Genomic DNA, 21184 nt, shown 5'->3' with positions numbered 1-21184 from the left:
TTTCAAAGGTGAGACACTGCATTTGTACAATTCATCCGAAGCCGACGGCTAAACCATTGTGATGTGCGTCTTACCGGTATCAAATGTCGCATGTACCTATCTGGCGAGCGTACATGCATGTCGTATCCGAGGCCAATGATAAAAGACCCGACACATGCTGACCGCAATGTAACATCGGCTGCTTTGGTTGGATTTGTAACTCGGCCTAATCCATCAAGACGCCAAGACTTTGGAAACAATGTTTCGATTTTCATTCTCTTGTCGTAAGCTCTTAAGCGGGCTCTGTTAGCCTCTGGGATGGATAGACGTAATACAGGCAAGAGAGGTGTTTTACTCTCGAATCACGTTACACCGAAGTCCGATTGCCCATGATGGAGATCGTGTTGGACCTACTTGCTCAAGCCCGCGGCAACACCTACGTGACTGTTACCGTCGCTGTATTGTCTCTGGTTATCTTCTTCTACTTCAACTACAGCACTCAGCCGTTCCGAGGTATTCCTTATGTCGGGGGTCCAAAATGGGACATTCTCAATATCAAGGCACAATATCGTTTCGTGACGGACTGTAAGAATCTCATCAAAGAGGGTCTCCAAAAGGTGAGGGATGGTTCATTTCACACCTACTTTAAGTACCTTACTTGAAAGGGGAACTTTCATGGCTAACAGCGTCGCGCTCATGTAGTACAATGGACCTTTCCAGGTCATTGGCTACGTACCAATCACCGTCTTGCCCCCGAGATATGTCCCACTTATCAAGGACCACCCGAACCTGGATTTCGGAAAGTCTGCCGAGAGAGTATGTCTCGAATCTCTCATGTTGTTTCAATTAGACTTTCCCTCTCTGGATCTACATGCCACAATGAGAATGATCATCTTCAAGGATCTAACCAACAAGCATAGAGGCTATTTGGGCAATACCCAGGCCTAGACTGGGCGCATAAGATCAATGAGGACCGTATCTTCCAGGAATCTCTGAGGATTAACATGACACAATATCTCAGTGAGTCTTTTCCATAATGCCGCTTTCCCTCTCTTACTCGTCATTAACATGTGACGCTTTCTCCAAATCCTAGGCGAGGCCACACCTCTTCTAGCAGAAGAAGCACGCGAAATTCTCAGCGAATTCTTCCCGCAGACGACCGGTAAGCTCGATCCGTTTCTCTCTATTCATTTGCTGTAGCTAAGCCCCTCACAAGAATGGACGTCATACACCTTTGGCAAAGACGCCGCAGAAATGGGCGTGCGCCTCTCAACCCTCGTCTTCCTCGGCAAGAGATTCACAAAGAACAAGGAGTGGCTCTACATCTGCACGCAATACCCGCAAGGCATCTTCGGTGCCATCGGCGGGCTACTCTCCACGCCCAAATTCCTCCGCCCCGTTCTCTACCACTTCCTGCCCCAGATCATCGCCCTCAAAAAATACGGCGAGGTCGCCAGGACGCTCATCCTCCCCGAGATTGAGGAGCGGCGGCGGCTGCGTGATGCCGGTGCTGATGTCAAGTTTAATGACGCGCTGGAGTGGTATTACAAGAACTCGTCTAAGCGCGGTAAGGAGGAGGACTTTGATGCCGTGAGCGCCATGATCTCGCTTGCGTTTGCGTCCACGCATACGACTGTTGATTTGCTGTGTAATGTTCTGTATGACCTGGCGGCTCACCCTGAGTGCATCGGTCCGATGAGGGAGGAGATTGACAAGGTTCTCGCCGAGGACGGGGGCTGGAAGAAGACGACGTTGTATAAGATGAGGTTGATGGACAGTTTCTTGAAGGAGACACAACGGATGAACCCCGTGCAGCTGAGTACGAACTACCCTAAACTGCAGCTCGATGATTTCGCCAGACAAAATCCTTGACTCACTAACACATTATCCCACGCAGCCGCGATGAACCGCTACGTCAAACAAACAACCATCCTCTCAGACGGCACCCGTCTACCGAAGGGCTCACTCCTCGCCGTCTCGCTCGAAGGTCTTCGTGATGCCGCGCAATTCGCGAAACCAGACGTCTTTGACGGCTTTCGCTTCGCGCGCAAGAGACAGGAGCCGGGGCAGGAGAACCAGTGGCAGTTCACGTCGACGCGCAACGAGTTCCCTTCGTTCGGGCATGGCCAGTGGTCCTGCCCCGGTAGGTTCCTCGTCGCCAACGAGCTCAAGATCTTTTTGGCGGAGCTGCTATTACGGTATGACATCGGCTATCCGGTGGGCGTGACGCGGCCGCCGTGTACGTGGTTTGCTACGGAGAGTCAGGTGAATATGGATACGCCGCTGGTGTTTAGGTTGAGAGAGAAGGCGTGATGGCTTTCTGGATGCAATCAGGATTCTGATGAGCTTCCACGAGCCCTCTTTATGCACGGCTGCGTATTAATGGATTCAGTGTTTGGTTTTTCTTTGGTCTTACTTGCGGAGGCTTATGTTGCTGAACCAAAGTTTAGGTAGGATGAAGCACTGAAATGACGATCAATAAAGTGAAGACTCATAATTCTGTACTTTCTTAAATATCATGATGGCTTCAACTATCCGTGGCCTTACCGCATGCCACGTAACCTTAGTTCCGTAATTATCAAGGTCTTTACTCCCTTACGCCTTCTATCTCGGGGCGAGATTCGCGCTCACTTCTTACTTTTGATAGATAACCCTTCTCTATATTCTACGTCGATCCCTGTATTACATATTATGCTAGGAGTCAGCGACTCAGCGTGGGGCGATGATTGCGATCCCTGTCCCAGATTGGCCGTTTCTTGGGCTATTCCAAGTGATGCGTCAGATATGAACAAAGTAGGTGTTCGTGAGCTCACTAAGTATATTCAACTTGTGCTATACTACCACTAAACCATGTCTCTACTAGACCTGTTCAAGCAGCGCAAAATTGCTGACTTCAATTCCTGTGATATGACCATCGCAGTTGAGCTGATAGGTCAATGACATACGCACGAGAGGGCCAGTGCCTCTTGAAACCGGACCGAGTCGCCCGTTGAAATTCTCCGTCCTGAAATCTCCAAGGCCTCTGAATTGGACGTGGTAATTCACGTGAACCTGCGTTCCTGATGGTTCGATAATGATGTCTTGGGGAATAAGCTCCTCCGAGACCATAGTGTGCATAGCCTTGAGCCAAGCGATATACCCAGTCAAAGACTTGTCCTCAAGCGCAGGAATGTTGAGCTGAGACAAAAAAGGCGGCAAGTGTCAGTGAAGGTACAAAGGAGGTCGGCTTCTGTACATGTGTAACGATATCGCATGTACTTACAATCGCATCTTTCGCATAGTAGCCACTGAAACGAGCAAAATCGTCAGCATTGAAGCCTGCGACGTAGTCCTCTACGGCGGCTCTAGTGGTAAGCTTTTTGGTAGCTGGCTGAATGTCATTCATCTTGAATCGACCGGAGTGAAAGGAGAGAAAAAGCTTTGTATAATAGATCGGAACCAGCTTATTTTCGAGATGAGGATGGATATCGAATAGGCTGTCACTTGTTCTGGATCTGGGAGCCCTCTTATCTTATGTTCAATTCTGTGTTCTGTGTGAGTTCAATGCTTAACTAAGCACGCTCTACTCCCTATACAATGTACTTTGTCTAGGCTGTCACTTGCAATCTGGATGGTTGAAGTCTATTCTCAGGGGCCATGTGATTTGCAACAAAATGGATGAGGTAACGTCACGGCCTAGACGGGCAGTGGACTTGGCGAAGATGCGGAAAAGATGATTTCTAAGTTGACAATTTAGATTTGGTGTTAGCTCCCACGTGTGCCGCGGGTTCCATGCCTCCCGTGGGTCCTGCCTGACTAGCTGGTCAAGTTCGAGGCAGCAAGCGTGCGTATTCCGCTGAATGGGCATTGACCACTCATGCCTTAGCGGACTACTCGGCGGACTATTTCGCTCGACGTTCCCAGAATGCCGAGCAAGCTGAAAAGTTGTTGATCTTGCCGAGTCTTACTTTCAATCATTATCTGGAAGCTTACAACCCAACCCATGGGCCCCGCACATGGAGAGCATGGGTTATTGGCCAAACTCCGCAGTCTAGGTAAAGCAGCGGACAAAACATACCGAGACCGAGCAGGAAGAGTTCAATACCTGCGATGTCATTTGGTCGCTAAACGCCTTTGAGAGGGATTTGGTTCTGCTGTGAAAATGGTCCACCGCTGCGGAGGGTGGAGATGAGAGCCGTGCATCCTCAGCGCGCCAATTTTATCTGTCCCACGATGTAGTTCTTGATTGATAATCTGCTTGAGAATATTGAAGTGATTGGAGAGACTTAAATTGTCATTCTTGCCGTGCTTCTTGAGATATTTCATCCAACACATTTTCACTTCGCAATACTTCTTTCACGAAGCCTCAGAAATACAAGCACGATACACAACAAGCTTATTATTCATCTCATCATGGTAGCCCAACGATTACTCATTACAGGCAGCGCAGGCTATATGTAAGTCCGCCACACACCCCCTGCCACTCATTCTGACATGCGTTCAAGTGGCGGCACTGTACTGGCCCAGCTCCTAAAGTCGACCTTCTCCAATGTCCAAGCTTTGTCGGTGAGTGCACTTGTTCGTCACCAAGACCAAGCCGACTTGCTGGCGCAAAAAGGCGTCATTCCAATTCTCTTCGAGAGTTTGGATGAGACCGATGTCCTCCGGAAGCTTGCAAGTGAGCATGACGCAGTCATCCATGTCGTAGATGGCCTGCATCATGGCTCAGCCGAGGCTTTCATTCAAGGTCTGAGCGAAAGGAAGAAGACAACAGGAAAGGCAGGCATATACATTCATGCAAGTCTCCGAGAACCATAAGGTTCCTGTCCTTTGAGGAACGAATTCTAGCTGACAAACTTAGACCTCTGGCGCTAGCAACGTCGCCGAGTTTCCCATCTCGAAGCAGTATCGTGGAACCCACGTTTTTTCCGACAAAGAAGATATATTGAGCTATGAGAAGTCTCGCGACATTGAAGAGCCTTATATCAACCGAACCATCGACTTGATGGTTGCTGAGCGTGGAAAAGGATTGGGAGTAGAGACATATTCCATTTCGCCACCCCTGGTATTCGGTCTCGGGACAGGATAAGTCAAACCCCCCACTTCCCGGCACCCCCCTGTTTCTGGCACCCACAAAAACGCGAAAATCCACCACAACGCAATGCCCACCCCCAACCTCCTTTTATCACAACATTTTCAATTCGAGTCCAAATGGGCTCATTTTTTGCACATACCTTCTTCTATATCTAATGCCTCAATATACCGAAGATCAGCTTCGTCAGGCTCTCGAGGACATCTCAAACGGCAAGAGTCAAAAGAGAGCCTCATTGGAGTATGGGATACCACGATCAACCCTCCAACTACGTCTCCAAGGTGGTCAGACTAGGAAAGTGGCTTTGCTGACTGGCAGAGGCTGTCTCCTGACCAGGAGAAAGCTGGCACAATGGGTTCGCATTCAGGCTTCGCTGGGCCTCGCACCAACGCACCAACAGGTGAAGGAATTCGCAGAGCGAGTTCTGGCTGCTGCTGGGGATACCAAACCATTAGGAAAAGGCTGGATCTATGCCTTCGTGAGAAGGAACCCTATCATTAAGGTTCAGAGAAGTCGTTCCATCGATTCTAGACGCGTTAATGGGGCATCTACTGAGGTCATTAGGAACTGGTTTAAGTTCCTTGCTATCCCTGAGATCAAGGACATCAAACCAGCCAACAGATATAATATGGATGAGACTGGCATCCTCGAGGGTCAGGAGCTAATGGGTTAGTGCTGGGCATGGCTGAGACGACGTCTGTTCGCAAGAAACAACCTGGGTCGAGGGCATGGGTCTCTATCATTGAGTGTATCTCAGCCTTGGGTAGGGCACTTCGTCCTCTTATCATTTTCAAGGAAGACGGTCCAACAACAGTGGTTTCCATTACATCTGGTTCCATACGATGGGTGGGAGTTTACAGCAACAGATAATGGCTGGACTACAGACTTAACTGCCATTGAATGGTTAGAGAAGGTGTTTATCCCACAGACTATGCCGAGGCTGAGGGCGAGGCTCGACTGTTGATTGTGGATGGGCATGGGAGTCATACGACGACAGACTTCATGTGGAATTGCTATATTAACAATATCCATTTACTGTTCTTACCACCACACTCCTCTCATGTCCTCCAGCCACTTGACCAGTCTGTCTTCAGCCCTGTTAAGTCAGCCTATCGGAAGGAGCTCGGTTACTTGTCTCAATGGAACGACTCTACCATTATAGGTAAAAGGAACTTCCTGGACTGTTACCAGAAGGCTCGACTTGCTGGTCTATCAGTCTCGAACATCAGAAGTGGTTGGAAGTGGACTGGTCTACACCCTGTAGCGATGGTTAAGCCCTGATGAACCCTATGGTATTACCTGAGCCTTCTGCTAAGCCCACCACACCCAAACCAACCAGTCGGGGCAAAAAGCGATGCCATAATGGTCAACAAACTACCCCTGTTGAGCCATGGGATTCTGCTTCCTCTGCAGTGGTCTGGTCGACACCCAGGAAGCTGGCAGAGCTCAGCGGTCAACTGCACTTATACACCCAACTCGACAATGATACCAGCACTCAACGGCTGCTGTTCAGGAAGGTGAAAAAAGGCTTCACAGAGCAGGCCTGGCAACTGGCAGCTGCCCAGCAGCAGCTGGCTCACCTGAGGGCTCAAGTTACCAACGCTGCAGTTAGGAAGAGAAGACTGTTCAGATCGATCCCAACACGAAGTTTGCGAACATCAGGGATATCCATCGGGCTCAAATCGAAGCGGGTGAAAAGGAGGTTATTACGGCTGAATCCAGCGACTCTGAATGCCCTAGTGAGGCTGGCAGTTGTATTGTAGTGGGTGTGGTTGAGGATCAATAGTTAATAGTAATGAGGAGGTTGGGTTGTGATCCCATCGTTTTTGTGGGTGCCAGAAACAGGGGGGTGCCAGGAAGTGGGGGGTTTGACTTATTTCAAGACGCTTTCTGGTGGCCAGCTGCCGATGCTAATGCGCTCGGCCCTTGCAAACGGCCACGCTCAGTATGTTGGCGAAGGAGCAGGAAGATGGAGTCATGTTCATGTCCAGGACTTGGCTGCGCTGTACGAGGTCATCCTCGCTAAGGCTCTATCGGGAGAGATTCCTTCGAACGACCGACGTATTTTCTTCGCTGAGACCGGAAGCAGTAGCTTCCTGCAAACGGCTAAGGCAATTGGCAAAGCTGGTTTTGCACTTGGCGCTTTGGCATCGGCCGAGCCAGTCTCCACCTCGCTGGAGAAAGTTGCGCAGGAAATTTTCCATGGACAAGCACAGTGGGCGGAAATCGTCATTGCGTCCGAGGCACTGGTCTCCGCCGAGCTCTCACGAGAATGCGGCTGGAAGCCCATCAAGTCAGAGAAAGATTGGGAGGCTACGTTTGAGGAGGAGTTTCGATTGGTCATTGACGTCGTTGCCCATCAGGGATGATGAGTCGTGGAAACTTTGTGAATAATAGAGCAAAGATTTCTATTCGAGTTATAACCCTTAATCTTTTCTTATTTAGTCATTTGAATAATTAGATTTCAAGTCGTTTCGATTTTAGAAGCAAACTATGTTATCAAGATTTTATTACAGATACTCCATTTTGTTGGAGGGGGAGTCGTATATTGAAGCGCCACATCTCAACTGTATTTCGAATTTCCGTCTTGAAATGTTTGAATTGTTTGTCAATCTGAATGCATAGACTCGAGTGTCTGCGCTCGGTGAACTTTCAATCATCGCTCCTGCTGATATTATTCCGATATTAACCTTATGTATGCTACCAAAGTACTTTATGTAACTTCCCGATAAGTGAACGCAGCACTCGTATACCTATTAGATCGACGAGATTACTGGCGAAAAACTATCATGAAGCAAGTGAAGTGAGAGGACGTTTCATTGTCAAATCAGGTCTTGTCACATCACCTTGTCAACATGATCTTGGCCGAGATATGGGTGATGCGAACTTGCAGTGGAGTGAGAAAACCACATGTACCCCCAGCCAATCTTATAGGTGTTTCTGAGCTCTAAAGAAGCCTTTTGAGCTTTTCATCGTGCCACCAACTTTGCTTTCCATACTAAGGTATCCACCAAACATAAGCTCTAGCCGTCGGCCCTCGTCACCCACCCCCAGACCTGAATCGCTTCAACTAAAATTCAACAAAAAACATACAACACCAGGTATTCGTTGATCGTCACCGACTCAACTACTAATCCGGCCCTCACTGGTATCTTCTAGATGGAGCGCATACCGCTTTTATCGTGATGGTTTTAATAACCTGAACTGGAGGTCGTTGCTCCTCGTTACGGATAAGACAGAAGATAGAACACCCGACTCCTTCCGTCTTAGACGGTGGGCGATTAACCACGAGCGCCAGGCTGACGTTGGATTCGCAAAACACACCACAGGGGTATCATTATACCGATACAAAGTTCCCCGCAGCTACAGGTCAGGTTCAGTCCCTCCGAATCAAAAACGTCTGGCGCAGCGCAGGCTTGATGCCCAAGCGCTCAGGCCTTCAAACATTGCAGCTGACCATATGGCAAGATTCTGCAAACCGCCTCTTGTCGGCTCTGCTTCCCCGATTGGAGAGGAGCTGGGCCGCAGGAAGGCCAGGGCTGTATGACCAATCGATGGCTGCTGCATGAATCTAGGGGCTAATAATTGGCTAAGGAAATCAGTGGTACATCCTTCATATAACAATTCCAACCGGCACCATATAGTAACCCTTCTTTGCGACCTGGATATAACCACTGGGATCCCGTTCTAAACTGGACTCCCGATAGGCGGTCATTCATGGCTAGTCCACAAGATCGAAAGAGGCGTCGCTCCGACGAGCACTCGCAATAAGATGGCTCGATCAACGGCCGAAAGAGGCCGTGTACCGACAAGCCTTTTCGAGACGGCCGTCAGGTCAAAAGACCCAGGCCGGCGTCCGAGGATCTCAAGTCTTGACAGTATCCGCCCGAGTTTTGGGATCAGATTGTCGAAGATCCCGGTCATCTGAAGCGCTCATAAGAACACCACAGGCGCACTCTCAGTCGCTGTTCCTACCTTCCCCCTAGACACGCTCACACAAGACGTCATGCCCACGATCGCTAGCGACTTAGCTCAGTTTGCACGGCACATTGGCCCCGATTTACAAGACCTTCAAGGATACACTGACACTATAACCACTCTCCCATCCGCCGCCGCCGCCATGAGCTGCCCCTCGTGAAGCCGAGCGACAGGGCCCTACCAATCCCACGACCCTGCAAGCACCCTCAAGCATGACTACAGGCAGAAAGTCGACAACCTCCTATTTCCGTGGCTTCGAACAGCATCTGACCGATCGTGCTGTCCATCCGATATGGAGATCACGGAAGTCAGAATTGAAAGACGCGAGAGCGGCCCCCGTAGTCCCGAAGCGGTCACTCTTGCCGCCCAACTTCTCCGACGGCGCGTTCGAGATTTCCAACAAAGCAGCCCTCAGCAGACAAAGGGCGAGGAAAATGTTGGACAAAACGTCCTCTCAATAACTTCAATCCCTCCACTCTTTACTACGCCTCGTTTGATCGGTCCTCACCCACAAGCCTTCACTGAGCTTGCACATTCCGTGCTCCACCACGTCACAGCGCCAACACAAGATGCGGACGCAGAAGAGTAGTCCCCAGTAGCTCTTAGATTGAGAATCAAGGCTGAAGATTAGATTTTAATACAGAACAACGTAGCCAAGCTCTAAGGCAAGTCGGTAGCCTAGGAATGTGTCTTATCCCATATATTAAACAATAATCTAGTCGCCTCGCTAAATAAGAAGCAGTCTTATAACTTCTTTACTATTTATCTAATTTCTTACTATAGCTTTTATAACCCTATTAATTATAGTAATCTAGTTACCTCGTTAGTTAAGAAATAATTTTATAATTTCTTTATTACTTTATTAGTTTTTATTATAGCTTTTATTATTTCTTTAATAATGAAAATCTTATTACTTTATTAATTAAGAAATAATATTATAACTTTTATTATTTTACTCGTTTTTATTATAATATTACGTAGCTAGTCGTAATAAGTATATTAATAAAAATTAAAACTATAAATACTAAGTAAATAATATCGTAATTATAAATAACTTCCCTAAAGCTATATTTATAAATTATAAAATAAGTAAAGTTTTAGTAATTAATTATAATTTTATTAAAAGGTTTTTAATAAAAATAATTAAAAGCGATTATAAAATCTAATACTAAGTTAATTATTAAAAAGCTATAAAAGTCTACTCTAAGCCCGGCTTAAGTCTACTATATATAAATCTTATTTTTTAACTAAATAAAATTAAAATAATCTTTTATTTAAATATATTAAATATTTAATATATTTTATATATCCTAATTTAGTTAAATATTTTATATATTTAAATTTAAAATATTTTTATTTTTATTACTATATAACTTATATTATAGTTCTTTTATTTTTAAGTTTTTTAATATTCTATTTTATTTTATATATATAATATATTATAGCCGCTAGGTATTAATAAAATATACCTTAGTTTTATATTAAGTTATAATATTAGCTTCTCTTTTAAAAAATCTTATTTTTAAAACTAATATAAGTAATAAGTTATTCTTAAATTAGGAATTTATAAGTTTTACTCCTAATTTATACTAATTTATAATATTAAATTATATTTTAAAAAAAACTAACTTATTATTTAAAGCTTATTTTTAAAAAAACTAAATAATAAATTTTTTTAAGTTTTATTTTAAATAATTAAGTCGTTATATTTACTTATTTTATTTATAAAATACGTAGTTTTTTATATAAGGCCTCGTTATTAAATTCTTTATAATATACTAAATACGTTCGTAGCAGAAAGTTTTATTATAATTTTTGGGTCTATTTATTTAATAACTTCGTTAAATTAATAATTAATATTAAAAACTAAAGGATACTTTAAAATAAGCTAAAGAGGAGTATCGTATTCTAAATATTAAAATGAAGCGTTTTTAAAAATAAAAAAATATAATTTAGAAAAATAATACGTATAGTATATTATAATATTAATAATATAAAAGAGCTAGAGCGTATTAAAAAGAAATAAAAATAGAGTAGTACTAATGGGGCCTACCCTTTTATTAATTCTAATTATTTTCTCAAAATTTTATTAAAAAGTAGAATATAATTTATTTTAATATTATTTTATTTTTATTTTTATTAGCTAACTTTAATTTATTAAATATAAGTATATTAATTAGGAATTATAATATAATTAGAGCGACCTAGGAATATTAAAGGTTTATAATTAGTTTTATATATTCTTTTCGTATTTATTATTTTTATTTTATAAAGTATTTATAACTACTATTCTTAATTTTATAATTAATAATTCGTTTAATTTTATATTTTAATTCGTTTAGTTTTATAATAATACGGCTTTTTATATAAACTTTTAAGTACTAATTCAAAAATAAAATATAAAAACTAAATAATATTTTATTATATTTAGGAGTCTTAACTTATAGTTAATATTTAAAACTTTTAAATAATTTTAAAAGTTTGAGTTTTTATAATTTAATTTATTATTTAGTCGTTTTATTTTAATTTTATTTTAATATTATAATAAAAGAAATAAGTACTATTTCCTTTTTTAAAATTAGTCCTCTAATCTTTAATCTATCCGCATTTTCTTTATATATTAATATATAAACTTAAAATTTAAAAATATTTTTTTAAAGTTTTTAAATTTTATTACGCTTATTATTACCTAATAGTTTATAATCCTTATTATACTTCTTTATATATTATTAATTAATATCCGTAATTTAAAAAAACAGGATTTTCTTATACTTTTACTAATTATATTATTATATATAAATTAGGCTATTAATAATAATATTACCTAGTTATTCTAATCATAATTTATATAATAATAAAGATAAATTTCGAAAATCTAATTAATTCTTTTTATTTAACTATTAGTTTATAAATAAAAAGAAATTAATAGTTTATAATTTATACTAAATTATAAAATTAAGGATTTTTAAAATTTTAAAATAAATAAAGAGCCTCTATTAAAAATAATCTTTTTAGTATATTATAATTAATAATAATAACTTTAAAAACGTATATACTAACTCCTCTATACTATTAACTTCTTTATAAAATATAAAATAAACGAACTTAATAAATTAGTTAACTATAACTAAGATATTATCGTACTATATATTTATAAATAATTCTTTAAACTTTAATAATTTAATAATAAAGTCCTATAAAATTGATTATTATACTTCTATAAATAATTATAATAATTATAACTCGCTATAAAGCTTATATAAACTATTCTTATTTTTTTATAAATCGCGTAATCCTTAATTACTTTTATAATTTTAATATATATAATAGATTTATTATAATATTAATAAATCCGTTTTTATATTTTAATAACTTTTTAATAACTATATACGAGTATATTATAAATTTTTATTATAAGCTTAGGATTATTTTTTAATCGGATTAGTATTAATCTTTTAACTATTATAAAAGTTTCGTAATTAATATAAAACTACTATCTTTTTTTAAAAAGAATTATTTATATTTTTAAAAACTATAACTTTATAATTAGGTTTTTATTAAGAGCGTCTATTTTATTATTTTTAAACCTTTTAATAAATAATTCAAATTATATTTAAATAAGAACTCGCTCTATTTAACTTATTATTTATTTAGATTTTTATTTATTATAAAGTTTATAAGATTTTTATAATTTATATAAATTATAATTTCGTATTTAATTCTAAATAAATATAGTTTTTATTTTTAAAATATTTTAATAATAACTATTAGTTCTTTATTGTAAATTTATTAATTTAATTTTGTTTTATAAAATACTTTAAAATAGAAATAATATAAATAAAGCTTTTTTATTTATTTTGTTATTTTAAGACCGCTTTTATAGTAAAATTTGAGGTATTAATTTTAATTTCGAAGGGTTTTAGGGTTTAGGATTATAATAACTAATTTAGAAATAATTATATTCTTAATTTTAATAAATATTTTTATACTTAAGGTCCTAAATAAATAAGGTATTTTTATATTAAGTTATTAAAAGTCTAATAATATTAATATAATCCTTAAGGAATTATTAATAAAAATTAATAAATCCTAAGAATCCTTATATATTTTTAACGTTTTATAATATAAGCTAGTCCTTAACTATTTTTATTTTTAATATTTATATATAAATTTATCTTAGTATAATAATATATTTAAAAAAGTTTATTTTTATATATAGAACTTATACTTAGAGAGTTCAGTATATAATTTAGTATCTTAAATTTTTAAAATATTATATAAATATACTTTTATAAGTTTTAAAATTAAGAAAGAAAATAAGAATATTATTAATATAAATAATAATAAAGATATTAATAAACTCTTAGAATATATAATTAATTATTATTTAAAAAGTTACTAAAATATTAATAAGTCTAAAAGGTATAATAAGATACTTAAAAATCCTCTACGAGTTTAAAATACCATTTTTATTTATCTCTTTTTAATTTAAATTTAGTTAAATATTTTTTAAAGTTTATTATAATAAACTAGTTAGCCCTATATAATAAATCTCTAAACTTAGTAATAAGTAATAAGGGTAGTAATTCTTTTTATAATTTTATTAAGTTTTTATAATTAATAATAAGTCTCGATTTTCCTTTTTTTAATATAAAAATAAAAAGAATTTTATAAGGGATTTTAAGGGTTAAATATATCCTTTTTGAGCTTTTATTAATATATTTATTAAAATAGTTTTATTTTTTTAATTTATAAAGTATATTAAATAGAACCAGGTTATATTCTTTTTTAAATTTAATTTTTATATCCTAGTTATTATATTTTAGTAATCTTATTTTTTAAATTTTATAAATAGTTTTATATATATTTAGTACTTTTTAAGTATAATTTAGAGTTATTACGATTTTTAATCGTTAATACTAAGTATAAATATCTTATTGTTTTTATTATCTTAATAAAAGCTATATATTATATTTATTTTTATTCTTTAAGTATTACTTAAAATCTATTTAAACCCTTTTTTAAGTTATTTAGTAACTAGACTTTTTATAAGACCTAGTTAGTAATCTAATTTATTTATAAATTATACTTTTATAATTATAAGATTTTTAAAATAATATTAAGGTCTCTAATCTCTATAATATTATATTATAATTATTTTTATTAATTATTAATATATATCGAAAGGTATATAGTCTTTTAATTAATATATTTATTATTATAACTAACTCTTTCTTTTTATTATTTATAGTTAGTATAAATTATCTTTTTATACTTATAATAAATCGAGTTTATTTATTATTTTTAATAATATAAAACTTCTTTATATACTACTATTAATTATAATATATAATCTTTATTTATATATATTAAGTCGGATTAATAAGTATATATCGTTATACTATTTAGTTATATATAAGAACTTATTTTCGATTTTTACTTTTTATTATTTTTTACAATTAGTTTTTTAGTTTTTATTATTCTATTTTTAATTAATCTTTTATTTAATCTATTCTTATCGTTCTTTTTAGTTTTGTATTTTTAAAATATAATAAATTTAATATCAATTATATATATATTCTATTCTATATAATAACTATTTTAATATTATATAAGGAAATATAGGTCTAATCTAAACGTTACTTTATTAAATTTATTAAAATATATAAATATTTAATTTAATAACTAATCGTTGATATAAACGTCCTTAATAAGTTAATTATTATATTTTTATAAATAAAAATAATTATCCTCTTTAAATAAGTATTAAAAATATTTATTATCGAAGTACTCTACTTAAAATAATTCTTTATAAAGGGGTTTCTAATATTAAGTAGAGGATAGTCCTTTTTATTTAGGGTATTATAAGTATTTTTTAAATTCCTAGTTTTATAAAGTTATATTATTTATTTATTTTTATATAAATTAATATTCTTATATTATAATTTATTAAAGTCCTTATTAAAGCTAATATTATTTATATTAGGGTAGGATTTATAATTAATCTCTATTTAAATACGTTATTAAGTAATTTTATAAGATTTATCTAAGTTATAAAATAATTTTTATTAAAAATATAATTATTGGAATTAATTTTAAATTTATCTTTTTAGATTAGAAGTTTATTTTTTATTTTTAATTTTAAAATTAAAGTTAGGCTTTTAATAACTTCGATCTTATTTTTATATTCTAAGTTTTTAAACTATTCTTTAACTTTATAAATAAATTTTTATTTTTATTATTTCGTTATATTATATAAATAGATTTAATTAGAATATTATTTAATTAGGGTCCTTTTTTTAAAGGATTATTTTTATTATCTTATTATACTATATAAATAAGATTATTTATAATATTTTTATATTAAAGCCTCTTTTTCGAATTTAAAAGTTATTCCCTTATACTTACTTAAAGTTTTTATATAATTTTTTTAAAAAATAAAGAATATCTTTTATAATAAGATCTATCTTAGTTTTCCTTTATATTTTAATAAATCTAAGAGAGTATAGTAATATATTTAATATTATTATTTTTAAAAGTAAGTAGTTAATAAGTAAGTATCTTTTTCTTTAGTTATTATTATTAGGGTTTTAATATATAGAATATCGTATCCTAATCGTCCGTTATTCTTAAGCTTTTAGGGTACTATCCTATTTATTATTATTTTAATAAATAGGGTAATTATTATTATAGTAAGCTATTTATAAAAGTTATTTATAAAAGGACTTTTTATTTATAATATTAGCTCGTTTTTAAAATAATTTAGTATTAAATACGCTTAGGTTATTAATAATTTTTAGCTATATATCCTAGCTTATTATAGTTATAGTACTTAAATTCTTTTTAGATAGTTCTTTTTTTAGTAATACTAAGGTTTATAAGGCTATTATATTATTTATAAGTAGTACTTTATTAGTTATTATTTTAGTTATTATAGGGTCTTTAGTTTATTTAAAAACTATATTAAGGTTACTATTAGTATTTACGTTTAGTATTAAGTTATTCTTTTCTTTTTTTATATATTTATAAAATTAGTTATTAATTTTAATAATAAGTTTATTATATTAAAAGAAGTTTTTAATTTATTAAACTTAACTAGCTCGTTCTTAACTTTATTTTTAGTTCTTAGTAAAATATAAATATTTTAGTATTATTAATAAAGTCTAGTTAGGTATTAAAATATCTAAATTTAATAAAGTATTCTTTTATTAATTTAGTTTATTATAGCTATATTAAGTTATATTTAGCTTATTATTTTTATTAAAGTTTTAAAATAAAAATCTAAGAGCTTTTTAAATTTATTAAAGCTATAATAAATATTATATATTTTAATAAAATACTTATTAAAAGTCTTTTTTAAAATATTTTTTTAAATAAGTTTAAACTCTTTAAAGGCTCGTCCCTTAAAAAGCTAATAGCATATATAACTTTTTAATTTTATTAATAAAGTTTTATAATAGAAATTTTAATAATTCTTAACTTAGATTAGGAATCCTTTAAAAATACCTGTATTATTATAAATAATAAGTACGTTAAGTTTAAGTAAGTTTAAGTTTTATTATCCTTTTAAATAAGGTACTAATAATATTAATAACGGTTCGAGAGTATTAACCTTTTTAAAAAGCCCGAATATTAATATTTATTTTTATTTTTAAATTAAATAACTTTATTTTTAAGTCTTAGATATACTAAGGGCTATTTTTAAATTATTAAATTATAATTTTAAAGTTTTAAAGCTTATTCGTAATTTTATTATATATAATTTATATTTTAATAATATTTATATTCCCTTTTTAACTCTTTTATAAAGTTATTTATAGATATCTTTTTAAAAGTAATTTTATTATTAAAATTAATATTTATCAGGGCTATTTTTATTTTTTAACTAAGCTTTAAATAAGTTATTTAAAAAAGCTAAAGAGCTCGAAATAAGAGATTTAGCTAAGGTATAAAAGATATTATTTATACTATTTAATTAGTTTTATAAAATAAACTTATTAAATAAGAGTAATTAAAGTATTATAACTAGCTAGTTATAATGAATATATTAATAAAAATTAAAATTATAATAATTAAATAAATAGTATTATAGTTATAAATAGCTTTTTAAAGCTATTTTTATAAATTATAAAATAAGTAAAGTTTTAGTAATTAATTATAGTTTTATTAAAAGGGTTCTTAATAAAGATAATTAAAAGCGATTATAAGATTTAATATTAAGTTAATTATTAAAAAATTATAAAAATCTATTCTTAAGCCTAGCTTAAATTTATATTATATATAAGTCTTATTTATAAATATATTTTTATACTGCTATTTACGATTACTTAATCGTTTATTAAATAATTATTTATCCTATTTATATACGATTATTTATTTTATTTTTTTATAAGCGTCCGTTCTTTATTTTATTATATAATTATAATTACGTAACTTATTTATAATTTTTTATTTTAAGAGGAGTTACTCTAAGTTCGTATTTTTATATATATAGTATAGTAGTTACCGTAGGTCTTATAAGGTAAGCCCTAGCCTTATTATGCGTTATATATTCTTTTTATTAAGAGTTAAAAACCCTTATATAGTCCTTTATATTTATAATATAGCCTATATTAAAAATTTTTAGTTTTATAAAGTATAATCTTTAAATTAACGTCGATATATTAAATCTTAATATCCATATTAGCCTAGTTATTTATAGTATTTATATTATTATTTAATCGGATTTTATATTATTAAAAGTAATACGTTATTCTTTAAGTATATTTATATTAATTATAATAATTAGGGTGTTAAAGAGGCTTAAAAATCTATTGAGCTTTAAAGGGGACCTATTAAAAGTATTTTTAAAAGTCCTAATCTACTAGTTATTAACTATATATTAAGAGGTTCTTATTAAAATAATATTTTAATTAGCTAACCTCTTAACTAGTTATTTAACTAGTTATCTAAGTAATAATTTATATATTAATAAGTTCGTTTAATAAGTTTATTTAATAAGTATTACGACCTAATATATATAACTAACTTAGAGGCTAGCCCGCTAGCTACAGTAGCTATAGTATACTATATATATAAATAAAATAAGAATATAACTACTCCTTAAAAATAAAAGAACTATAAAATAAGTTATGTATTAATAAAATAAGGTTTATTTTAAATTAAAATAATTTAATATAACTTAGGGACTAAACGATTATTTTAAATTAAATTAATCGTAAGTAACTTAAGAAATAAAAATATATTTAGGAACAGGACTTATATATAATATAAATTTAAACTAAGCTTAAAAATAAACTTTTATAACTTCCTTAATAATTAACTTAATATTAAATCTTATAATCGCTTTTAGTTATCTTTATTAAGAACCCTTTTAATAAAACTATAATTAATTACTAAAGCCTTACTTATTTTATAACTTATAAAATAGCTTTAAAAAGCTATTTATAATTATAATATTATTTATTTAATTATTATAGCTTTAATTTTTATTAATATACTTATTATAACTAACTAGTTATAATATTTTAATTTAATTACTCTTATTTAATAAGTTTATTTTATAAAAACTAATTAAATAGTACGAATAATATCTTTTATACTTTAGCTAAATTTCTTATTCCGGCTCTTTAGCTTTTTCTAAATAACCTATTTAAAACTTAGCTAAAAAAATAAAAAAGCTTTAATAAATATTAATTTTAATAATAAGGTTACTCTTAAAAAGATATTTATAATTAACTTTATAAAAAGTTAAAAAGAAATATAAATATTATTAAAATATAAATTATATAATATATATAATAAGAAGTGGGCTAAATAAGTAAGTAGGCTACTTAATTACGATTATATAATATAAAAATATAAATATTAATAACCGCCTTATATATTTAATCTAAACTATTTAAAGCCCTCTTATTTAAATATTTCCTTATTAAATTAATATATTCATATTATAATTAGTATTCTCATAAATATTATATTATTATTAATCCGTTTTAGTCCTTAGTAACTACTACTCTAATACGTTTCCTCTTTTATTTAAACTATAACCTCTCTTTATAATTAAAAATTCTCTTTTTAATTATAATAAAATTTTACTTTATTAAAGACGGTTTTTTGCTCTTTAATATTAGCTAAATGGTTATTCTTTTCTTAAAAGATCTAATTCTTAGATTTTAATAAAGTAATTTAATATATAAACTTACGAGCCTAAATAAATACTCTATAGCTTTGATAATTAAAATTAGGGAGCTATTTTAATAATAGGTAATTCTATTTTTAATAAGTTATAATTACGAAGACGCTTTGGTTAAGTTATTTAATATTTAAGAAGTTTATATTAGAAGTATTATTAAAGGATCTTAGAAACGTTAGAGTACGTAACTTTATATTAAATTTTAAAATATACTCTCTATATTTAAATGTATAAGCCTACCCTCTAAATCCTTTATAAATATTTTTTTATAATTACTTATATAAAAGCCTTATAAAATATTAAAAAGAAGTCCTTTTCAATAATATATATATTACTGATATATTCCTTAACTTTTCAACTATATACCGTTTTAGAAACTTAAAATATTTAATATTTAAGGGTTAAAATAAATAAAATAAATAAGTTAGTATATATAGGATTACGATATTATTCTTTTATAAAAAGTTTAAAATCTATAGAATAATAATTTTTATATTCGTTAATAATAAGGAGGTAATATTAACCCTTTATATATAGTCTTATATATTATTTAAAATACCGAGCTTAATCTAAGCCTCTTTTATTTATTATCTATTTATTTTTAATATTATAATTATCTAGTTACGTAAAAACCGGATTCCGTATACTAAGTAAAGAGGTAATATTAGCCTATAATAATAATATATTATAAAATACTATAGCCCGAGGAGTTAATAGCCTAAATAACTATAACTTATTTATAATTACTAAGCTATATTAATTTCGTATTTAAACGCTTTTTAATATTAATGATAACTATGCTAGTTAAGATTTAGCTTATTATAAAACTAGTTTTATTAAAGTTATAAATATTTAAGTTTATAATATTATACTTTATAATTATATTTATTATAAATAAGAACTACGCGTTTATTATATCTAGATTTTTATATTAAGCCCTTTTATAATTATACTTATAAAAACGACGCGTTTATAATTATAATTATTATTTTGTAAAGTTCGAAGTTTATTATTTTTAATATAGGGCGCGTTATAATTAATAAATAATTAATTTACTATTTTTAATATTATAAAAACGGAGAAGAAAAGATCTAGTGTTTAAGTTAAGAATATATTTAATTAGTTTTTTTTTTAGTAGCGTTAAATTTTATAAGTTAGGTATATTATTACGTTATAATAACGTTTTTTTAATTTATAGCTTAAAATAACGCGGCTAATATTATAGATTTCTATTATAGCCCGAATATTAAAGTTTTAGTCTTTTAGATAGCTTAAATTACTGAATTTAATTAAGTATTTTTGTTATATATTATTATCGTTTTTAATAGAGAAATGCGTAATTATAATAATATAAGTAGTATTATAATAGCTAGGTAGCCAACTCGCTTATCTAGCTTACTCGCTTATTATATATATTATAATAAAACTATAAATAAGCTTTAAAACTTTAAAATTATAATTTAATAATTAAAGAATAGCTCTTAATATATTTAAAACTTAGAAAACGAAGTTATTTAATTTAGAAAATAAAAACAAATACTAATATTTAAACTTTTAAAAAGAAGTTAATATTTTTAAGCCGTTATTAATATTATTAATATTCTTATTTAAAAGGACAATAAAAACTTAAACTTAATATACTTATTATTTATAATAATACTTAAGTATTTTAAAGGGTTTTAATTTAAGTTAAGAACTATTAGAATTTTTATTATAGAAGTTTTATTAATAAAATTAAGAAAGTTATATATATTATTAATTTTTTAGGAACGAGCGCTTAAATAGTTTAAATTTATTAAAAAGAGTACTTTAGTAAAAATTTTTAATAAGTACTTTATTAAAATATATAATATTTATTATAGTTTTAATAAATTTAAAAAACTTTTAGATTCCTATTTTAAAATCTTAATAAAAATAATAAGCTAAACGTAATTTAATATAATTATAATAAACTAAATTAA

At 31.0% G+C, this 21184-nt stretch overlaps 3 protein-coding genes across 3 annotated transcripts; 2 read left to right on the top strand and 1 right to left on the bottom strand.

Moving 5' to 3' along the window:
- Positions 1-371: 371 nt before the first annotated feature.
- On the top strand, positions 372-2292 carry HER10_EVM0010870 (cytochrome p450 monooxygenase; the record flags this gene model as incomplete). Its single annotated transcript, XM_035480316.1, has 6 exons — positions 372-596; positions 682-795; positions 900-999; positions 1073-1141; positions 1196-1798; positions 1877-2292. 6 exons carry the CDS (start codon positions 372-374, stop codon positions 2290-2292), a joined length of 1527 nt encoding a protein of 508 aa, XP_035328472.1.
- Positions 2293-2838: 546 nt separating this feature from the next.
- Positions 2839-3364, bottom strand: HER10_EVM0009890 (uncharacterized protein; the record flags this gene model as incomplete). Its single annotated transcript, XM_035479362.1, has 2 exons — positions 2839-3156; positions 3242-3364. The coding sequence occupies 2 exons, from the start codon at positions 3362-3364 to the stop codon at positions 2839-2841; spliced, it is 441 nt and encodes a 146-aa protein (XP_035328387.1).
- A 1007-nt stretch (positions 3365-4371) lies between these two features.
- Positions 4372-7419, top strand: HER10_EVM0010320 (NAD dependent epimerase/dehydratase; the record flags this gene model as incomplete). The annotated part of the gene is made up of 4 exons (XM_035479783.1): positions 4372-4415; positions 4464-4755; positions 4820-5030; positions 6911-7419. 4 exons carry the CDS (start codon positions 4372-4374, stop codon positions 7417-7419), a joined length of 1056 nt encoding a protein of 351 aa, XP_035328423.1.
- Positions 7420-21184: the final 13765 nt, after the last annotated feature.

Source organism: Colletotrichum scovillei (assembly GCF_011075155.1).
Source record: "Colletotrichum scovillei strain TJNH1 chromosome Unknown Contig00010, whole genome shotgun sequence".
Lineage (NCBI taxonomy): Eukaryota > Fungi > Ascomycota > Sordariomycetes > Glomerellales > Glomerellaceae > Colletotrichum > Colletotrichum scovillei.
The sequence above is the reverse complement of the archived record's forward strand: the minus strand, read 5'-3'. Positions and strand labels throughout refer to the sequence as shown.